General features: G+C 43.5%; 1 protein-coding gene across 2 annotated transcripts in view; it reads left to right on the forward strand.

The window, feature by feature from the left end:
- The window catches only part of RAF1 (Raf-1 proto-oncogene, serine/threonine kinase), a 72,783-nt gene extending 53,256 nt beyond the window's left edge, over window positions 1–19,527 (forward strand). The window contains exons 5-17 of one of the 2 annotated variants that reach the window (XM_004284296.4): window positions 149–306; window positions 1,924–2,022; window positions 3,627–3,780; window positions 6,882–6,909; window positions 7,018–7,145; window positions 7,497–7,614; window positions 13,682–13,766; window positions 14,554–14,730; window positions 16,153–16,199; window positions 17,387–17,505; window positions 17,896–18,027; window positions 18,163–18,297; window positions 18,524–19,527. In XM_004284296.4, coding sequence (XP_004284344.1) covers window positions 149–306; window positions 1,924–2,022; window positions 3,627–3,780; window positions 6,882–6,909; window positions 7,018–7,145; window positions 7,497–7,614; window positions 13,682–13,766; window positions 14,554–14,730; window positions 16,153–16,199; window positions 17,387–17,505; window positions 17,896–18,027; window positions 18,163–18,297; window positions 18,524–18,667 — 1,524 coding nt within the window. In that variant the 3' untranslated portion in view covers window positions 18,668–19,527. The remainder of the gene's footprint in view (window positions 1–148; window positions 307–1,923; window positions 2,023–3,626; window positions 3,781–6,881; window positions 6,910–7,017; window positions 7,146–7,496; window positions 7,615–13,681; window positions 13,767–14,553; window positions 14,731–16,152; window positions 16,200–17,386; window positions 17,506–17,895; window positions 18,028–18,162; window positions 18,298–18,523) is intronic. The other variant, XM_033414068.2, reaches the window with a different exon arrangement.

Below are 19,527 nucleotides of genomic sequence, written 5' to 3' on the forward strand. Positions count from 1 at the left end.
TAGATCACAGATGTACTTTAATTTCTGTGTATGAATTTTACAAATGTTGGAAGTGTGATTCTCCATTCTAATAAAACCTCTTGGGGGTCAAGAAGGAAATTATTTTGTTTTTTATTCAGTATAATTTACACCTGTGTTCTTGTTCCAGGCTCGGAAGACCTTCCTGAAACTTGCCTTCTGTGACATCTGTCAGAAGTTCCTGCTAAATGGGTTTAGATGTCAGACTTGTGGCTACAAGTTTCACGAGCATTGTAGCACCAAAGTACCTACTATGTGTGTGGACTGGAGTAATATCAGACAACTCTTGTAAGGCATTGTTCTTTTTTCAAAGAATATAAGGGGGCAGGGAGATATAAACCCCTTTTGAGGATGCATACTGTATATTTGACTGACAAGTCTGGGTTTTAGACTTATTAAATGAATTATCATGATCTGGAAACGATCTACTTTAGAAACATGACAGTTCTGAAACTAGCAAGTTTTTTTTTTTTTTTTTTAACTAGCAAGTTTTAAGGTGGTATATAACACTCTGAAACGAGCTGGTAGGAGTATTACCTGTCAAACAGAGATTGATATACTGTGCTTCAGTAAGGTAAAGAGCAGAGGGATATGAACCCCCACCCCCCACCCCCCCAGATTGTTTTTACTAGGTTGCTAGTAGACAGTACTCTGTCTACTCTTAAATAACACTGAACAGACATCTGACATCGAGAAGGAGCAGAAAGTGTGGTTGGTGCTGTTTTCTTCACCTCAAACTAGGGAAAACATTAGTCTTAAAATGATATTACAGTAAACCTTAAAAAAACACATGTATCCCTCAGGAGACAAACCAGTTACTAAAATATATTCCATATAGACAAACTGGTTTTTTTTAAAGGTTTAAATTAAAAGTTACATATTCCAAAGAACCTCTTAAAAACTATTAACAGGGATATGAAAAGTCAAAGGTGAACTTTTATCCTATTTTGAAGGTACCAGAAAAACTAAGGGAATGTTATCATTAAACTACCATGGGAACATCTTTTTTGCTTACGTGGTAGTCATGTGTTGCTTTTGCAAAGAGAGCTTGGGTAGCATAAACAGCACAAACTTTGGAGTCCAGCAGACATTGGTCAAAATCTCAATGTTGTCATTAACTATCTGTAATCCCCTCTGAGCCTCAGCTCACTCATCTGAAAAACGGGGGTATTACCATGGTTGCAGTGTTCTTTTTTTTTTTTTTTTCGGTACGCGGGCCTCTCACTGTTGTAGACTCCCGTTGCGGAGCACAGGCTCCGGACGCGCAGGCTCAGCGGCCATGGCTCACGGGCCCAGCTGCTCCGCGGCATGTGGGATCCTCCCGGACCGGGGCATGAACCCACGTCCCCTGCATCGGCAGGAGCCACCAGGGAAGCCCTGCAGTGTTCTTTTGAGGCTTAACTGAGATAACATGTGAACTTACCGGGCACCAAGTGGTCATCTCATGGAGGGAAGATGCCCAGTTAATGTTAATATCACTTTTCCTCTTATTTATGACTTTTGATGCTGAAGGTGATCTATCCTTCATATTTCTGTCTTTTCATTTGTGCGTTTCCAAGACAGAATGTTTCTGAAAAGCTCTACGTGATATAGGTTATGAATTGCCCTACTCTAGCTTAAAAGAGCACATTATTTTGATATGGCTGGACATTTGGCCAGTATTCCCTAGAAATGCACACTAGAGACTCTGTGCTCATTGGCTGGTCAAGATTGTTCACATTCTGTAGTCATTCAAACCCAGTCACTTAGGTACCCCCTTACCCTAGCGGGTAGCCTGAAATGGTCCAGTAAAATGTGACTAGGAAAAGTTGAGTTTGAGTAGCTGTGAGTTTGCAAGGCCAGGCAGACTGACTGTAAAATTACTACTGCAAGTCTATAAACCAGTCTTCCTCTGATTTCATTTAGGCTGTTCCCAAATTCCACTGTTGGTGATAGTGGGGTCCCAGTACTGCCTTCTTTGACAATGCGTCGGATGCGAGAGTCTGTCTCCCGGATGCCTGTTAGGTATTTTTTTTTACCTACTGCTTTTCTTTTGGAAAGTTTTATTGGGGCAGGTGGGATTGAAAGCATGAATACAAGAGTTCCCTTGCGTTCCCTCCTTTCTCTGTGTAAACCCTTTGCTGCTTCTGTGGAACTCAGCATTGGCGTTAGAGCAAAACAGAACTTTTTCTCTGTGGTCCTCTAGTTCTTAAACTCTGGAAAGTGACTCTGACTACAATTTATTCTGTTATCCTAGCATGTCCCTTGTATCTCATTACATTTTAAAGAGTTTGAGATTTTGCCTTCCTCAGTATACAGTGAGCCTCAGGGAAAGCATCCCAAAACGATATACAATGCTTCGGTAAGAATAAAACCCTCAACTTTGAAGTGCTTATTATGGCCTTGCATTGCTAAAACCATGGTATTGGATTGGCCAAAAAGTTCATTCGAGGTTTTCCATAACATCTTACGGCAAAACCTGAACGAACTTTTTGGCCAACCCAACATTGAATAAACTGCTATCTTGAAAAGAATCTAATTAGATTTTTAATATAAATATCTGTTTTAATGTGCCTGTGAGTTTGCACATAATTTGTCTTTACTCTGTTTTCCAGCTTTAAAATCAGAGTTTTGTTGAGTGCACATGCCTTACTGTTACACATGAATTTGGAACCTAAAATAAATCTACATCTTTGTCCAAAATATCTGACTTTAATTTATATATAATCATATAATATTTACTAGCCTTTGTAAGACTCATGGAAATTGTTAAAGGCAGTATATCTCAGAACAAGGAATTTGTACCGAAGTGATATCTGGATATATTTGTATATGACTTTTATTTTTCTTGATAATTTGAAAAGCAAACCTGACCGAAAAACTGTACTTGCTTCTGAAGATTTAGGTAGAAGAAACCAGGCCTCTGAAGGCATTAATGTTGAATTGCCTGGAAAGGCAATTGCGATAGAGCAATTTCTCTTAGAAAAAAAGTCTTTTATCTCTTGAATCTATGCATGGTGCTACTTGAATCTAAACAAAACTCCCGAGTAATCTTTGGAGCAGATAATGAAAATGTTATACTTAATGCGTGTTCCCAGTTTGGTTGGTGGGAGAGTGGCGTTGGGTAAAAGAGGCCAGTGATAAATTTCACGGTTAGGTATTGAAACCTAAAAACTGAATTCACATTAATTGATTTTGTGAGCTGTTTACGGGGGGAGAGAATGCACAGTGGATAAAATGCTGGCCTGTTTGCAGACATGCTTGGCAGATCTAACCGTCTATTAAAAAATCTTCCTTAAAGTTTTCTAATTTAGTCTCTAAATTAACCTGGGCAAGTTCCATCTAGCTTTAGTAGGGGGTAGTATTGGTTGACAAATGCTAATCTGTTCTTTCCCAGAGATGGTCTAAAAATTCGGAGTATCCTGTAGAGGTGATTTATTAAATAGAAGAAAACTTATAACGTATCATTTCTTTTCACATGAATTCTGAGCACATATATTATTTACTTTTTAAAAATTTGCATGCAAAGGCATCTAAACAGAAGAAACAGAAAATAGGTAGTTGAAAGACTTTACCAATACAGAGGCCTGAGTGTCAACCATGGAATTTTCTTTCTCCTTTTCACCTAGTTCCCAGCACAGATACTCCACACCCCACGCTTTCACATTCAACACCTCCAGCCCCTCCTCTGAAGGTTCCCTCTCCCAGAGGCAGAGGTCGACGTCCACACCTAATGTCCACATGGTCAGCACCACCTTGCCCGTGGACAGCAGGATGATTGAGGTAATAGGGTCCTTTGCGGGTGGTGAAGAGTGTCAGTTATTTGGGTGGGGTTGATGGTTGTGTCAAGAGAGCTTTGGGTTTCAAACCTGATAAGGAATGTTGCAGCACATTGTCAGGTCTCTGGACTTTTTGAATTTCTTATTCACTGCATCTCGAGACTAGCTTAATTAATCTGGTTGGTATATCATTCAAATGGAGAACTGAAACTTCCTGAAGAAATGTTAACATTTGAACTGATTGTTTCCATGTTAGATTTGAATAGGATTTCAGTGAGCTAGTGAATAAGATACATAAAGAGTAGTTTCTTTTTCATGTGGCAAAGAAAATAATAGTGATAGAGGACTACAAACTCTCTGAAAGACTTTTAAGTGATTTTATTTAGAAATAAGAGGGTGGAGTCACAGGATTTTAATAAGCAGGTATTTAGGAAGATATAAATGCGCAAAGCTAGTGTTTTCAAACTGCTTTTTCTTTTCTTGGCTTTATTGTATGTTCTGTTTGGTTTGCTTTCTAGTTCATCTTTATTAACAACTGAATACACTTAAAATACTTCCTTTGTTCTTTATTCTTCTTATTTCTCATTGCTTTGGACTAGAATAACAGCCTGAATGCTTCTCCCAGGGCGTGGTCCAGACGATTTTGTTTGAGGGGAAGAGTAGGTATTCTTCTTCATGCCTTTGCTTTCTTGTAAAGTAGCAGGATTGCTAAGACTGTCAGACAGTAGCCTGTCAAAAATGAAACAATCACTAAATTTTATGTTTCTTGTCAGACTTGGTCTCATGTTTTCTTTTTTTGGCAATAGCATATTTGGGAATAAAAAAATAACTTTATGTGGTATTGTTGATAGGTGAAATCAGTTTCTCAAGTGAGATTTTGAGGCCAAGGGTATTAAAAAATTTTTTTAAAAATCATTTTCAACTAAAGACTAATGCTAGATTTGTTGTTACTCAACAGCATCACTATTCTATTTATATTTTGTTTAGAAACAAAATATGTCAGTTTGGTTGGTATGCCCTGAAAATCCTTTGGTAAGCTTTTATCAAAGACAGCTGTGCTCTATCTACATCATGAATTGTTCCTTGAAAAACCTCAGGGCCACCCACTACCTCAGGCACAGCTTACGTACCTCAGTCAGACCTCAGATCATTTTCGACATACTTGTCCTACCGATCAGATGTGGGAGGGGCTCAACAAAAGAGTTGGCTTTCGAATGTGGGGCCTAAACTTGTCATTTGGGGGCACTTTGGTTATCACAAGATTATTGTGAGGGGGTCATGTGTATGCAAGCTATGAGTTTTATTGTCTCTATTGTATTGTCACTAGCCCTGATAATAATGCAGTAATATACCAGTTACTTTTCTTCTGATATGTGATTTAGTCCTGTATAAACACTGATACTTAGAGGGAACATGAAAAGTGAAAATTCTTGAAGTTTTATTATAGAATAACTAGCACATCTGTGGTGCTTAATCCTCTCTGTACTTTAGAAGCAGACCAAATTTTGATTCCTGTTTTTTAAAAATCACATATGATTCAGCATTTTAAAAGTACACTTTCTTGCTTTGTTTAAACCATCTTAGTTCTCTTTAATATTTAGATTTCGAGATGATGATAAATCAGTCCAACTGTAGAAATTAGCACAGAATTAAGTATGAGGTATGTAAGTGGATACAGGGAAGAAAATTATGACATTAAGAAAAAATCCTAGTGCATGGGAATGTACTTCTGGTCAGTAAAAATACATTGTGCCACGCTTTGACTAAAAACAAAGAATAGATTAGTTGAATAATAAAGCTACAGCTGCTAAATATTCTACTGAAATTCAAGTTATTTTGGACAAAGTTTTGTCTACCTGGCAGTCATCCTGTCATACTCAAAAGCATGCAGATTCCTAGGTTTCCCACCTTCCCTCCCAGACATACTTAAATCAGTCCTAGTGCGGTGGAGGGGCTTGGGAATCTGTATTCTTAAACACCTCTCCTGGTGATTCTGAAGACTGGCCAGGTTTGAGAACCCCAGAACCAGGCTTTATTGGTAAATTCTGAAGATGTTTGGGTGGGGCTGCGAAAGTGGGGGAGGCGCAGCTTGGCCTGTGATTCTTATCTCTTGTAAAGATGTCATAGAGTGCGAGCATTCTGGTAACAGTTGTGTGAAAAAAAGGATCCTGTCTTTACTGTGGTTACACAAAGAAAACAGAGTAAGACTTCCAAGAGAAATAATCCTCTTTGAGGATATGGGGACCAAGTGTTTTTCTATTATTGTTATTTATATACTCCAAGTGAGGATTTATAAAAATGAGGATTTAGGTCTCATGGAGAGCCCTGTGATTTAAACTGTTCCAACTAAACAGTTTAATAAATTCTAAAGGTAGCCTTTGACCTCTCACCTGAGTAGAATGTAACTAGTTTCAGAGCTTACCCATAAGATCTGAGGAGCATTTTGTGATGAATGAGCTCATGGCTGAGATCTGTGGGTGGTGATTTTTAGTTCTGTTTCTGCCACCTACTGGTTGTGTGACACTCGCCATGTTCCTTTATCTGTTCACGTGTTTTCATATATGTAAAATGTAGGTTTTAGATTAGGGGATTTACGGTCCTTCCAGCTTTCTATGGTTTTAGGTTTGGATAAAATATGTAGTTGTGGTGCTTACCCATAGCAAATCCAACTCCTAGAGGAGTAACAGTGAACTTGCCACTGAACCCCTCATTAAAAATATTTTATTATTATTTTTTTGAGCTTCAGTGGAGCAAGATCCCCAACCACTGGAAGGATCTCACCTTGATAGTAACTTTGCCAGCCTTCCTTTAAAGAGTATCAGTCTGCAGTGTGCATTGCTTTCTAGAGAGAAAAAAGAATGCTGCTTTATTGTATATGAGAAATTAGCATCAGTCCTCCTAATATTTGATGATAACGATCTTGGAGATATTGGCCACAGACATTTGATGAATTTAATCAAAGAAAAGTTAGAGTATGTAATTAGACCTTTGGTGTTTTAGAGATTTTATAATCCACTTTGCTCCTGTAAATCCTTCTCCCTTTCCCTCCCCCAGAGAACATCTTTTCTAGTGCAGAAATTGACCAGCTTTCCTTTTCTGTTTCAGGATGCAATTCGAAGTCACGGTGAATCAGGTACTTGTCTAAGTCATTTAGCAAATAGTCATGGACTTTTTCTCTTTATGCTTGTGCACCTTCTGTTGGCTTACCCATGTGTGAATTCTGTTTGTCTTGTCTATTAAGCCTCACCTTCAGCCTTGTCCAGCAGTCCCAACAATCTGAGCCCAACAGGCTGGTCACAGCCCAAAACCCCTGTGCCGGCACAGAGAGAGCGGGCACCGGGATCCAGCACCCAGGAGAAAAACAAAATTGTGAGTATGGTTAACAGTACCTCTTGCATGTTAGGGTTCAATAAGAAAAGCTTAGTCAGAAATGAGAATGCCTTTAATTTTAGGGTTGGGGGGCTCTAATTAAATGAATACATTATAAATATCAATGCCATTTTTGGCATGCTTACATTGGAAAACTTGCTGGTTTGTTGCAAGGCAGGGCACAACTAAAACGGTATTTTCTCAAAAGACAAAAACTGGAATTATAGTTAATATGTCTATCTTTAAAAGATATGGGAATGGATGGAGTTGGGCTGATCTTTTCTTTGACACCCTCGTTAAACAGACTTTTAACAGTCCATGGAGTATAACAGTGATCTCTGCTTGTTTTAGAGGCCTCGTGGACAGAGAGATTCAAGCTATTACTGGGAAATAGAAGCCAGTGAAGTGATGCTCTCCACTCGGATTGGGTCAGGCTCCTTTGGGACTGTTTATAAGGGCAAGTGGCATGGTAAGTCTGGGGCCCTTCCTTTACTACCAGGGTGAAGTCACGTTTCAGTCCAGAGAGGGCCAGGCAGGCTCACAGCAGCACTCTCCAAGGGTACTTGATTGCATCTGAAGATTGAACTTAATGGTATCTCAGTGACGTTTCATACTGTTCTGAGACTCAACAATGCTATAATTGGTATGAAAACGTTTTCAGGATAATGAGAAATTGGTGAAAAAGAGTTGAGCACCATAGTGAAATGTCACAGTCTCTTATAAACTGATTAAATACAGTGTGCGCCTGGGAGGAACATGCTTTGAAGCTCCTTAAATGTGTTTAAGAGTCTGTTGCTATTAGGAGGGGCATGGATTCTGGAAACTTAAAACTGGAAAGGACCTTAGAGATTTTACATGCCAGAAAACCAAGGTCCCCAAGAGGGGGAACTCACATACCCATGGTCAAACAGTTGTGCACAGGAAAGCCAGGAGCCTCCTAAAACCGATTTTCTTTCCTCTGCCCTGGGATTGGTTGTGGGAATCTCTATCAAACAGGAATGCACAGACTTAATTCTTGAATCTGTGGGGACTTGACATTCTTATTTTAATGGAAACACTTTGTCACTTGGAAGAAACTTTCTATTTTAAGGTCTGTAGCCAAAGCTTCTGTATTTTGTCAACATACTTAACATTTCTGTCAGGTTTTTAATGCCTCTGGCTTTAGGATGTCAGCCAGAAACTGTTTTCTGGAAAATGCTACATGTTCCCCAAAAGACATCTCTTCTAAATTCAGATTTTAATAAAGCAAACAACAACAACAAAACCCCACACAAAACCTAGGGTGCCTAGATGCCTGTGTTTCTACTTTGGATGCCACCGTATTCATCTTTATACATAAATGGACAAAGTTATGAGCATAAAATACATTAGAGCATTAAAATTCAAGTTGTTAAAAACTGAGAAACACTGTGGATTTTCCACTTATAACTAATCATCTGACAAATTTCTCGTCCTTTGCAGGAACTGGCAAAGGACTGAACGTTTGTAGATACATGTAGGGTGATTCCTTTTCTTTCAAAAATTGCGTCTAATATACTACTGGCCTGCCTCCTGGGTCACTGAGAAATTATGCTGTTGCAGAATATTTTCTACATAGATGTCATAAATGTCTTGGTGATCCCTTAGAAAAGAAAAACACAATTTTGTGAGATTGAGTGCTTGTATCTGAGACAAGAAGGCTGTAAGTAATTGCAGGAAGTGGAGCAGAAAACACTGCTTTTAATGCTTCCATTAGGAGCATTTTATCATTTTTATCCGTTTTTAAGCCTCAGCTAAAAGCCAATACATGCAGTTTAAGTTGCGCCCAAATTTAAGCTTCCTCTGATTGAGCACTTTTATTTGGGGGTTCGTAGTTTTTCAGAGCATTAGATTTGCACAGTACTGCCTTGAGCTTCCGTTTTGTCTCAATCTCGAACTTTTAAACGATGGTAAGGAGATGCATCTGCTATAGTGTTCCTTCCATAAAGACAACTGGCAGGATGTAGCTAACATCTAATGCTCTAGGATTCTACTTTTTCTAATTTAAGAGTGTCAAAAGTCAGAGGAGCGAGGAGCAGTGGACTTTTAGCCCCTCAGAAAGCAAGCCGTGGTCTGTGAATGAAGAGGAAAATGAGAGGGTCAAGGAAAGCGTAATTTCTAGATTGAGTATTTTGTGCTATATTTGCTTCCTTTTTTTTCCCCCGTTGCTTTTCTGATTCCTATATATAATAGAACGTTTTATTCAATTTATTAAAAATTACAGCTGTTTTGGTGTCCCCCCACCACCACCACCACCGAGTCTGCCCGTCGGCTGTGAACAGAAAAGGTCTTAAAGCAGCCAAAGTGGAGGCCTCAGATCCGTGAACTAATCAGCGCACTTACCTTATGTACGGAAGAGACCCTTTTGGGCCCAAGTGCAGAGTGTCCTTTGGGGCATGAATTTGGGGTCTGATTTGGCAGCCTCTGCTAATTACAAACAACACATTAAAAGAGATGAATATAGCAGTTGAAGCTGTCAGACTGTTAGCAGCGAGGTCACTTACAGCATGAGAAGAAGGCAGCAACCCCCTCAAGAGCAGATCCCCAAACCTGGGAACACTCTTGGGCCACAGTGTGAAGTCAGCAGCCTGGTATAACCATCTATGGGGATCCCCAGCCCAGCCTAAGGCTGAGGTTTGTCATTTTGACTGAGTCAATAAGTAGTGGAGGAATGGTGTTCATTCTGTTTCCGTTCTAGAAAGCAGGGGTGTGTATAATAAGTTTTAGACAATCTCAGATGATTAAAGCAGGGCAATTAATTGGTGTTTAAAAAGGTAAAAACAGGGCTTCCCTGGGGGGCAGTGGTTGAGAGTCCGCCTGCCGATGCAGGGGACACGGGTTTGTGCCCCGGTCCGGAAAGATCCCACATGCCGCGGAGCGGCTGGGCCCGTGAGCCATGGCCACTGAGCCTGCGCATCCGGAGCCTGTGCTCCGCAACAGGAGAGGCCACAACAGTGAGAGGCCCGCATACCGCAAAAAAAAAAAAAAAAAAAAAAAAAAAAGGGTAAAAACATTTGAAATTCACCAGTGATAATAGCTCTTCTTTCTTCAATGGTAGATGAATAATATTAATATCTTATTAAAAACATGATACGCAATAGCCATGTATCTTAACTTGTTTGTACTACATTTGCCTCTGACTTTACTATGAAGGGAAAGTAAGAAGTTCTGGTTTGACAAATAATGAGTACTTCCTGTAGTTATTAAGCAGTGTTGCTGAATGCCTGTTGCACGGAATGCTGGAGAGGTGGACTTAGTCATGATGTGCTTGGTGCCGAGGACTGCTGAGCAACTAAGTCCCCGGTATTCCCTGCTAGAGGCTGTGGCCACTTCCAACTCCAGAGCTTCAAACAGACAGCTTTTCAATTCATAACTTGCCTTGCTGACAGTTGCATCTTAGAATTCACTCATTTCTTCAGCCAGTGTTTCCTGAGCATTCTTCTAATACCGAGCATTTTTCTAGGGGCTAGGAATGAAGCCCTGAACAAAACAGATAAAAATTCTTTCTCTTACGGAGTTGATATTCTGGTGGGCATAATAACCAAGAAAAGCAAAGGAGATAGTGTGTCCTAAGTGCTAAGGAGAAAAATGGAGGAAAGCAGGTATAGAGTGGCAGGCCTGGTTCATAGTTTTTAGTAGATTGGTTAGGGAGGAGTCTGCTGAGGAAGTGGCATTTGGGAAGCAGCAACAGCAGATGCAAAATGGGCCACTCACCTGGCCTGTCCGAGGAACTCAAGGAGGTCTGAATGGCTTTAGTAGAATGAGAGAGGGAGAGGCTAATAGCTTTGAGGTCTGGGGTGTGGGTTATAAGGTACCATAAAGACTTTGGATATCATTTGGGTGAAATGGGGGTCTCAGATTGTGCAAGACCTTTAGGAGGTTTGCCCAGCCTTGTCCTGAAAACCAGAGTGATAAGGGAGCTCATGAGTTACCTGAAAAGTCATTCTAGCTCTGGGCATTTCCTACCAGTAGAAAACCATTTTGTATAGGAGTTGCAATTGGTTTTCCTATGGTGTTTGCCCATTGTTCCTACCAGACTGAATCGCTGGTATGGCAGTCCTTGGAGGGTACACATACAAATGAGGCTGTGCTGTAACACAGAGTATGGTCTCTGGGTTTGAGTAAGAAAGTGCACATAATCTGCTACCATAACTGTTAACCGTGAGCTGCCTGGCCTCTGGATCCCTATGGTGCCATGGGCTCTGTTTTTAGTTTGACCCTGTTCAGTCTTCCCATCAGTGACTTGCATGACTCAGGTATTGTGGATGACTTACACAGAGGTGTCATGCAGATTTGGATAATAGAATTTGGATTTAGAAAGATGGGAGGATTTGAGGTGTCTATGATGATAGAACAAAGAAAGGATGAACTTTTAACAGGAATAAGTCTTGTTCACGAGTCCAGAAAGTAGAGGCTAGAGGTGGAGGATGTTCAGCTGACAGCAGGTCAGAGCGAGTCACTGTGAACAGGCTTTGGCTGCTGATGGATCATCTGAGGTCTGAGGTTGCATTACTGATCAGGTCCAAAATGGGTGACGCTGAGGGTGAGTTCAGCGATGACTGGAGCATGCCCAGAGAAAAGCTGTGAGAAAGGGAAGGGCTTGCAAAACTAGGCTCATGAACTAGGAAGCAACCCCTTCTGAGGGACCATCCAGCATCTCCCCAAGTCTTTCTTCTGCATCCCTATCTCCAGCCTGTCCCTTTAAACCCCCATCTATTGCCTGGCCATCTCCTGGCCCTTCCTCTCAGTTGACTGCCACATTGAGTCAGTTCACCTTCACAGGGTTTCTTGCCTCCATCTCCTCCTTTTTATCCCTGCTGTCACCAATGTGCCTGCATTGCACCTGCGTTCTTGTAGCAGACTCCTCCTTCCTGGCCTCCCTCCTGTCCTACAGGTGTCAAATCACATGCTATGTTAGAGTTTCCCAAACACAACTTGGCGTTTCTCTCATCCCCCTTACCTCACCTTTGTTCCTGGTGTACCAAGTCTAGAACAGCCCCTTCCTTTGGCTTATATCGCACTTCGTTCAGAAAACTTTTCTATATCCTCTCTGCCAAGGTATTTACTCCCCTCCTCTGTCATCCCCCGACCCCAATCCTGTCTTGGCTCAGACTGCTCCAGAATGGGCAATTATGCAAAAGACTCCTGTCCCTCTACTCAGTCATAAGGAACTTGAGGTTGGGGCTGCATAGTTTACCAGCTGCATCTTCCTAGTTATAAGGTAGCTCTGAATATAGCATATGCAGCTCTGCCATCCAAAGTCAGCAGCACCTTCCAGGCAGCCCTGGGCCCTCAGTAAGTTCATGTGCCAGTGAACTGGATAAGAACCAATTTGGAAGCTGCTGCTAAGTGGGGATTTTAGCTTTAGATGATAACAAACAGAGATCACAGGGCAACAGTTAGGGACCTATCATAAGAAACATCTCTGTACCATTTGGTGCTCCCCAAAAGTGGAATGAGTGCTCCAGCAGGCTGCGGGGGGGTGCTGCCAAGGGCACATGCTCAGTTGTGGAGGAACTAAGTCACCTCCAAGTGCCACTGAACTTAACTCCTACTCTGTTTGATCATTGTATTTAGTAAAGTTATTTGTCATGAAAAGCTGAGGTCCTAATGGGGCTTCAGGTAATTTACTATCTTTACAACTATTGTAAGTATGACATAACACTTCTGAAAGTGGCTTCTAAATCGGTAGCACCTGTAAAGTAGAATTGATCCCTGGATGTTTCTGAAGTTATATGAAGAGGCTGGTTTTTACTCACAGTGATTGACAGTCAGTAGTCAGTATTTTAGTTAGAAGTACAGCTATTGGAGTCAGACTAGGGTTCTGATCCTGGCTCCAGCACTTTCTTTTGGCTGTATGACTTTGGCCAAGTAACTAAACTTCAGTTTGTTGCTTGTAAGATGAGGACGACAGTATTAACGTCATAGAGCAGCTACGAGGATTAAAGGAGGTAATACCTGTGAGAGCAGACAGTGGCAGGGTATAGTAAGCAATCAGTATTAATCATTAGGATTACTTTCTAATGGCACTGAAGGCCGAGACGCTTAATTTCAATATATGTCTTTGAATTTGTACAAGGGAGCTTCTCAGGTCTCATTGAAATGTGGCTGTTGAGTTTAGCATCAACTGCTTACTAACTGGCCTGCTTCTGGGCCCCAGCCTCCTGGCCCCGAAGACTCAGTATTTGCTGGGCCATTCATATCCATCTGCTGATGTCATCTTCACAGGCCCAGGTTGTGACCTGTCACACATGACTTCAGCGCTGGGGATGCCAGGCTTGACAGGAACAGTTTAAACCAAGCTGGTTCAAGGCCTGTGGGGCGGTATTTTAAGGATAGTAGTATAATCTAATTTTTTAAGCTACTTGATCATTCAGAAATTTGCATAGTATTTGTTCCATCTGTGTAGGTATATGATTTTTGAATAAGTGATTAATTATATCTTCTTCAGATCTAGTGTACATGAAAAATAACAAAGTAAGATCATTCAACTGCACTGACTATAAACTAATTTGCAGGAGATGTTGCAGTAAAGATTCTAAAGGTTGTTGACCCCACACCAGAGCAGTTCCAGGCCTTCAGGAATGAAGTGGCTGTCCTTCGGTGAGTAGAAAGCTGGCCTGTCCCTTGGTGTGGCAGGGGCGGGGCGTGGATGCTGGTACAAGCACCGCAGAGGAAGTAGGCTGCATGGCATCATGACCTGTCTCTGAGGGCTGATGGCTGGGACTGGTGGTGAGTGTTCACTGTGGAGTCCTGTGGTTGAAACAACAACCTCATGAGTGAAAAGGAGCGGAAGGTTTCTTCCAGCTTATGCGCTTGTTAAGCCTTTAGAAGAGCCCCCTTTGATGAGCATACCCCCTTCCACTGCCTCAGGTCTCTGGGCTCACTACGCTGATAGAACAGCCCAGGTTCTATCTCTGGGTTTTGTTTTGACGTAGGGAGAGGTGGGTTCTATTTTCACATTTATTTACAAGAACTCTTTATAGCTAAGTTGCCTTAATTTGGACTTCAAAACCGTCAGTTTTGAAGTCTTTGAGTCACTGTTTACACTTGTAGCAATAAACTGAGTAATGATGGATTCCATAGATGAGGGATCCTTGTGACCCCTGTGGGGAGATTGGTGAATATATGTTGATGAAAGAGAACGTCCTCTGTGTGATCAAGGCCAGCACTGAGGGCAGTGACGGCAGCCCCTCTATCAGCTCACACCACCAGCTGGTTCATCAGCAGTCGGCTGTGTTTGCTTTGCCAGCCCCTGGACTGTAAGCATGGGTGGTGTCAGGAACATGCAGGGTCTGGTCGGAGACAGTGGGAAAGCAGACTAGATCTCCCTGTTCTGCAGCAGCGGAAGGTTCAGAGCCTTTCTTCTCTCCTGCCCTCCACTCTCCAGCAAAACCCGGCACGTGAACATCCTGCTCTTCATGGGGTACATGACGAAGGACAACCTGGCAATTGTGACCCAGTGGTGCGAGGGCAGCAGCCTCTATAAACACCTGCACGTCCAGGAGACCAAGTTCCAGATGTTCCAGTTGATTGACATTGCCCGGCAGACGGCTCAGGGAATGGAGTGAGTGAATGGCCTGATGCGTAGAAAATCTGGGGTCCAAGGATCAACTTGTCCCTAAATCAGAACCAAGATTAGGAAAAGCCAGGCCCGTTAAGTGACTTCTGTGATATTTTTGCACAGCTGGAAATGAACCTGTGTGGTGGGCCAAAGGAACAAGAAATTCAGGTTTATTGCCCAAGCTGAGGCTACCCCCTTAGGGCTCAGATTCAGGTTCCAGCAACCGCCCTTAAAATTCAGCCAGACAGGGGCTTCCCTGGTGACGCAGTGGTTGAGAGTCCGTCTGCCGATGCAGGGGACACGGGTTCGTGCCCCGGTCCGGGAAGATTCCACATGCCGCGGAGCGGCTGGGCCCGTGAGCCATGGCCGCTGAGCCTGCGCGTCCGGAGCCTGTGCTCCACAACGGGAGAGGCCACAACAGTGAGAGGCTCGCGTACCGCAAAAAAAAAAAAAAAATTCAGCCAAACACTCAACACAGTGCGGGTTGCCACCTTCTGGTGGGCATCGTGTCTGAGGTGTAGCCCATCAAGTGTGCTTATTCCACGTAAAGGTTTGATCAGGTGTCACGTTCTGTGTAATTTTTCCTTTTGGAGAATGCTTAAATTAAGGTGATCCATAGCACCTCCATTAAATACTATTGTTTTGGGTCTTTGTGCTTCGACACATTTCTCTGTGAAAGGGGTGTGCGTGTGCGTTTCATTCTTGGCTAAGCCAGGGCAGTGCTTCTCAAACTTTTCCTTTGAAGTACCCCTAATGTGGAGCAGGGGTACCCCTCATACCCCCCGACAACTAGGAACTTAACTAAAGCTGTGCTTGCAAGTGGTTTATAAAATCTCATGTTGTATTTTTAAAATTCATATGGAATTTGCATTGTGTACATTTCCAGAAATGACTAGTCAGTTATTTTTTAGAGATGAAATTCACTTTTAAAATTCACCCCTTTAAAGTGTACAATTCAGTTTTTTTAGTATATTCACGGAGGTGTAAACCATCACCACTAATTTTAGAAGATTTTCAAGATACTAGATGAAGTCTTTTGTGTCTGGCTTCTTTCACTTGGCGTGTTTTTGAGAGATTCATCCATGTTGTAGTGTGTATCAGTATTCCATTCCTTTCTATGGCTGAAGAATATCCCATTGTATACAGCGTTTTATTTGTTCATCAGTTGATGGATATTTGGGTTGTTGGAATTACTTTTTGAATAAAACTGATGCTGAAAGAAGACCTTCCCTGTTTGTGCTGTGGCCTCACTTTCAGGTGTAAGTCCTGACGTGGACCAGGCTGAACCAGTGCAGGGCCAATCCCCAAAAGTGACTTCTCAACTAGGAGTCAGGCCTTCAAGTGGTTTACTTCTTAGATGTAATTTGAAGCTGCTTTCTACCAATATCTCAAACTGGTTTTAATAGACTTATTTTCCCTTCACAGCTACTTGCATGCAAAGAACATCATCCACAGAGACATGAAATCCAACAGTATCCTTTGGTGGTAGTTTCATCTGACTGCTCAGTTCTAAATTTAGGACACTTTTAAAGTTTACCTCAGCAAAAGTGACTCTGGAAAGAGTTCCATGAAAGTTGAGATACCCGTTTGGGTTATGCTTGAAACAGGCCAGTTTTTAAATGCTCTTTATTACTAAATTTAACTTGGGAGAATGGGCCTCTTGTCTTTTATGCTTACTTCTAGTTTGTGGACTGTATATCTGGTCAGACAGTAGCTGCAAGCCAAAAGTTGCAAGATTTTAAAAATTACTACTTAAAATTGTTTCTTGAATGCACAGAAATGGTTTCCTTAGAGATTACTGTTGGAATCAACCCTTTCCAAAGACTTAATGCGCTTTTACGGAAGGGGAATGAATAAAGGTGTTTTTCTTGCTGTAGGGTGTGAAATGTAACAATTTTACATCTGCCTCCCTCCACCAGCCTTTCTCTTTGAAGGGAGTATGCCATTACAGCTACACTTTGCTTCTTGGCCAGTGAGAGGCACAGCATTTGTGTTGGGTCGCATGATGGGATGTGGCCTATTTTGGGCATGGGTCTGAGACATAGGATACCTTTTAGTGGTGGGTTTTTGGGGACCAACATATTATACCATGAAGGCAGACACCACCGATTTTAAGGAGGTATGAACTACTGGGCATCAGCAGATCCCACAAGTCGGCCTTAAACTGCCTGGCTTCTTTACTCAGAACTGAGGTGTTTGGTTTTGATTTCGAAGTCACCAAGTGGTACCTATCCTGTGAGAAATGCCTTCAGGCAGACAGCATTCAGGACTCAGGGTGTTTCTGTTAGCCATTGGAGGGCAGGATGCAGGCGAATGGATGTAAGCAGTCAGCAGGCCATGCTCAAGAGTCTTGGGGCGTAAAGGCACCTACGTTATGTGGCAATGTCACAAGGCCAGAGACCTGGCTCCTAGGTGTGTAAATGGAGGCAGCAGCAGCAGCAGCAGTGGGGGGCAAACTGGCTTGTTGTGGCTGGAGCCAGAGAATCTGGTGCCCGGAGCACCTCCTGGAAGGAGCCGCTCTAAAGCACTAGCAAATCCAGTGCAGAGAAGGCTGGGGCAGATGGGAGGCCGAGAGATGGTGCTAGTTAAGAACTTGGGGAAGTTTTTCAAAAGTAACTTGACCATTCTTTTAAAACCACAGTCCTTAACAGGCATTGAGATATATTTCTCCATGAAGGCCTGACGGTCAAAATTGGAGACTTTGGTTTGGCAACAGTGAAGTCGCGCTGGAGTGGTTCTCAGCAGGTTGAACAACCCACCGGCTCCATCTTGTGGATGGTGAGGCGGCTGGGCTCCCTCTAGCAGGGTGCAGGGCCAGGAGGGGTGATGTGATGGGAGGTCTGTATGCAGGCTTCAGGCATTTCTCTACATTTCCTGACCACCTCCGTGACACCTGTAGTGTTGGCAGCCCCTGGGCAAATTTGGGTTTCCTGGAGGAAGCTGGCGACGAGGAAGTGCTGAAGCACAGCTCGGGGGGAGTTAGGTGATGGGGAGTGCTGGATCTCAGAGACAGGATTCCTGCGCTCCTTTGAGCCTGAGAGTGGGAGCCCTTTGGGAGAGAGCTACAGCAGGGCTGAGGCGGGGACTTTCATACCCAGCCCAAGGGACAGCCTGGCTCCTGCATGTCTGTGGGGCGCAGATGGTGACAAATGCACTTTGTCCCCGTAGGCCCCAGAGGTGATTCGAATGCAGGACAATAACCCGTTCAGCTTCCAGTCCGACGTCTACTCTTACGGCATCGTGCTGTACGAGCTTATGACGGGGGAGCTGCCCTACTCCCACATCAGCAACCGCGATCAGGTGCGTCACTGGTGCTGAACGACCCGCTCGCCGTGGAAGCCCCCGGGCTCTGCCCGTCTGAGCAACACAGGGTGGAAGGTGCTGCTTTCACTGTTGTTCATCCACCTGTTCCCTCAACTGCTTTCTCTCCCTTAGATCATCTTCATGGTAGGCCGAGGGTACGCCTCCCCAGACCTTAGTAAGCTGTACAAGAACTGCCCCAAAGCAATGAAGAGGCTGGTAGCCGACTGTGTGAAGAAAGTTAAGGAAGAGAGGCCTCTTTTTCCCCAGGTAAGACTTGGCTCAAGGTGCTAGAACTGATTAAAGCAGGAGTTCTTAGTGATACAAACAAGGAGAGAAGTTTCTTGCTGTTTGTTCTATAGGGAGGGACTTGTGTTCTCCACAAGATGATGCAGGTGGGGGTGGGGAGAACGGCCTGTGTCTGGCCCAGATTGAAAGCTGCTGCTGCAGAATGCCCTGTCCCCTGCCATGAGAGCATTTTATGGCCTTGTTTCAGATCCTGTCTTCCATTGAGCTGCTCCAACACTCTCTACCGAAAATCAACCGGAGCGCTTCTGAGCCATCCCTGCACCGGGCGGCCCATACCGAGGACATCAATGCCTGCACGCTGACCACATCCCCTAGATTGCCTGTCTTCTAGTTGACTCTGCACCTGCACTCAGGCCACCAGGTGGGAAGGGAAGTCAGCAGGCATCACCTTTTTGCGGGGACAGAGCTCGTCTTCAGAGAAGCTGCTGCTAAGGACCTTCTAGACCACTCACAGGGCCTTAACTTCACGTTGCCTTTTCTATCCCTCTGGCCCTGGGAGGAGGAAGCCATTTGCAGTGTTGGTTTGTCCTGCTCCCCCACAACCCCTGTGCTCATGAGCCGAGCCTCCTTCAGATGCACCGGTGGCTGCTGATGGCAGTACATGATCTGGGGCCCCAGCTGTTCGAGTATTTTTAGGGCAAGAAAAAGCACTCAGAGGGGAAATGCAGGTAGCAGGCAAACCAGCCGTGACGTGGGGACATGTGGATTTTGGAAATCAGCTCCTGTGAGGAAGGCTTATCACAGGACTTCTCTTCAGAGATACGTGGTGTGGCACCAAACAGGTAGTTTTGCACATAATGCACCAAACAGCCCAGGACTGTCGAGACCGTGGCAGCCTGGAGGAGCCTGCTTTGGTACTATGGACTTGACTTTGGGGACACTGCCTTTTCTTGAAGGTCTCTAGTGCTTTGGGATGGTTTTCCAGAAGAGGTGCTTGGCCTGCCCCTCCCAGTCTCCGCCCTCTCAGGGAGCAGTCTTCCATTGTGCTGAATTTGTCTTCCAGGAGCTGCCCCTATGGGGCGGGGGCGGGCCCCCCCACCCCTGCCCCGCCAGCCTTGTCCCTACATCACATCGTATACAAGGAAGCCAGGAACACAGGTTTTCTTGGGTTTAATTTTGTTTTTATTGCGCCTGACAAAATACAGTTATTCAATTTGTTATTTTAATAAAATAAATTAAATGTAGGTTTAA

Source organism: Orcinus orca, chromosome 10, assembly GCF_937001465.1.
Source record: "Orcinus orca chromosome 10, mOrcOrc1.1, whole genome shotgun sequence".
Classification (NCBI taxonomy): Eukaryota; Metazoa; Chordata; class Mammalia; order Artiodactyla; family Delphinidae; genus Orcinus; species Orcinus orca.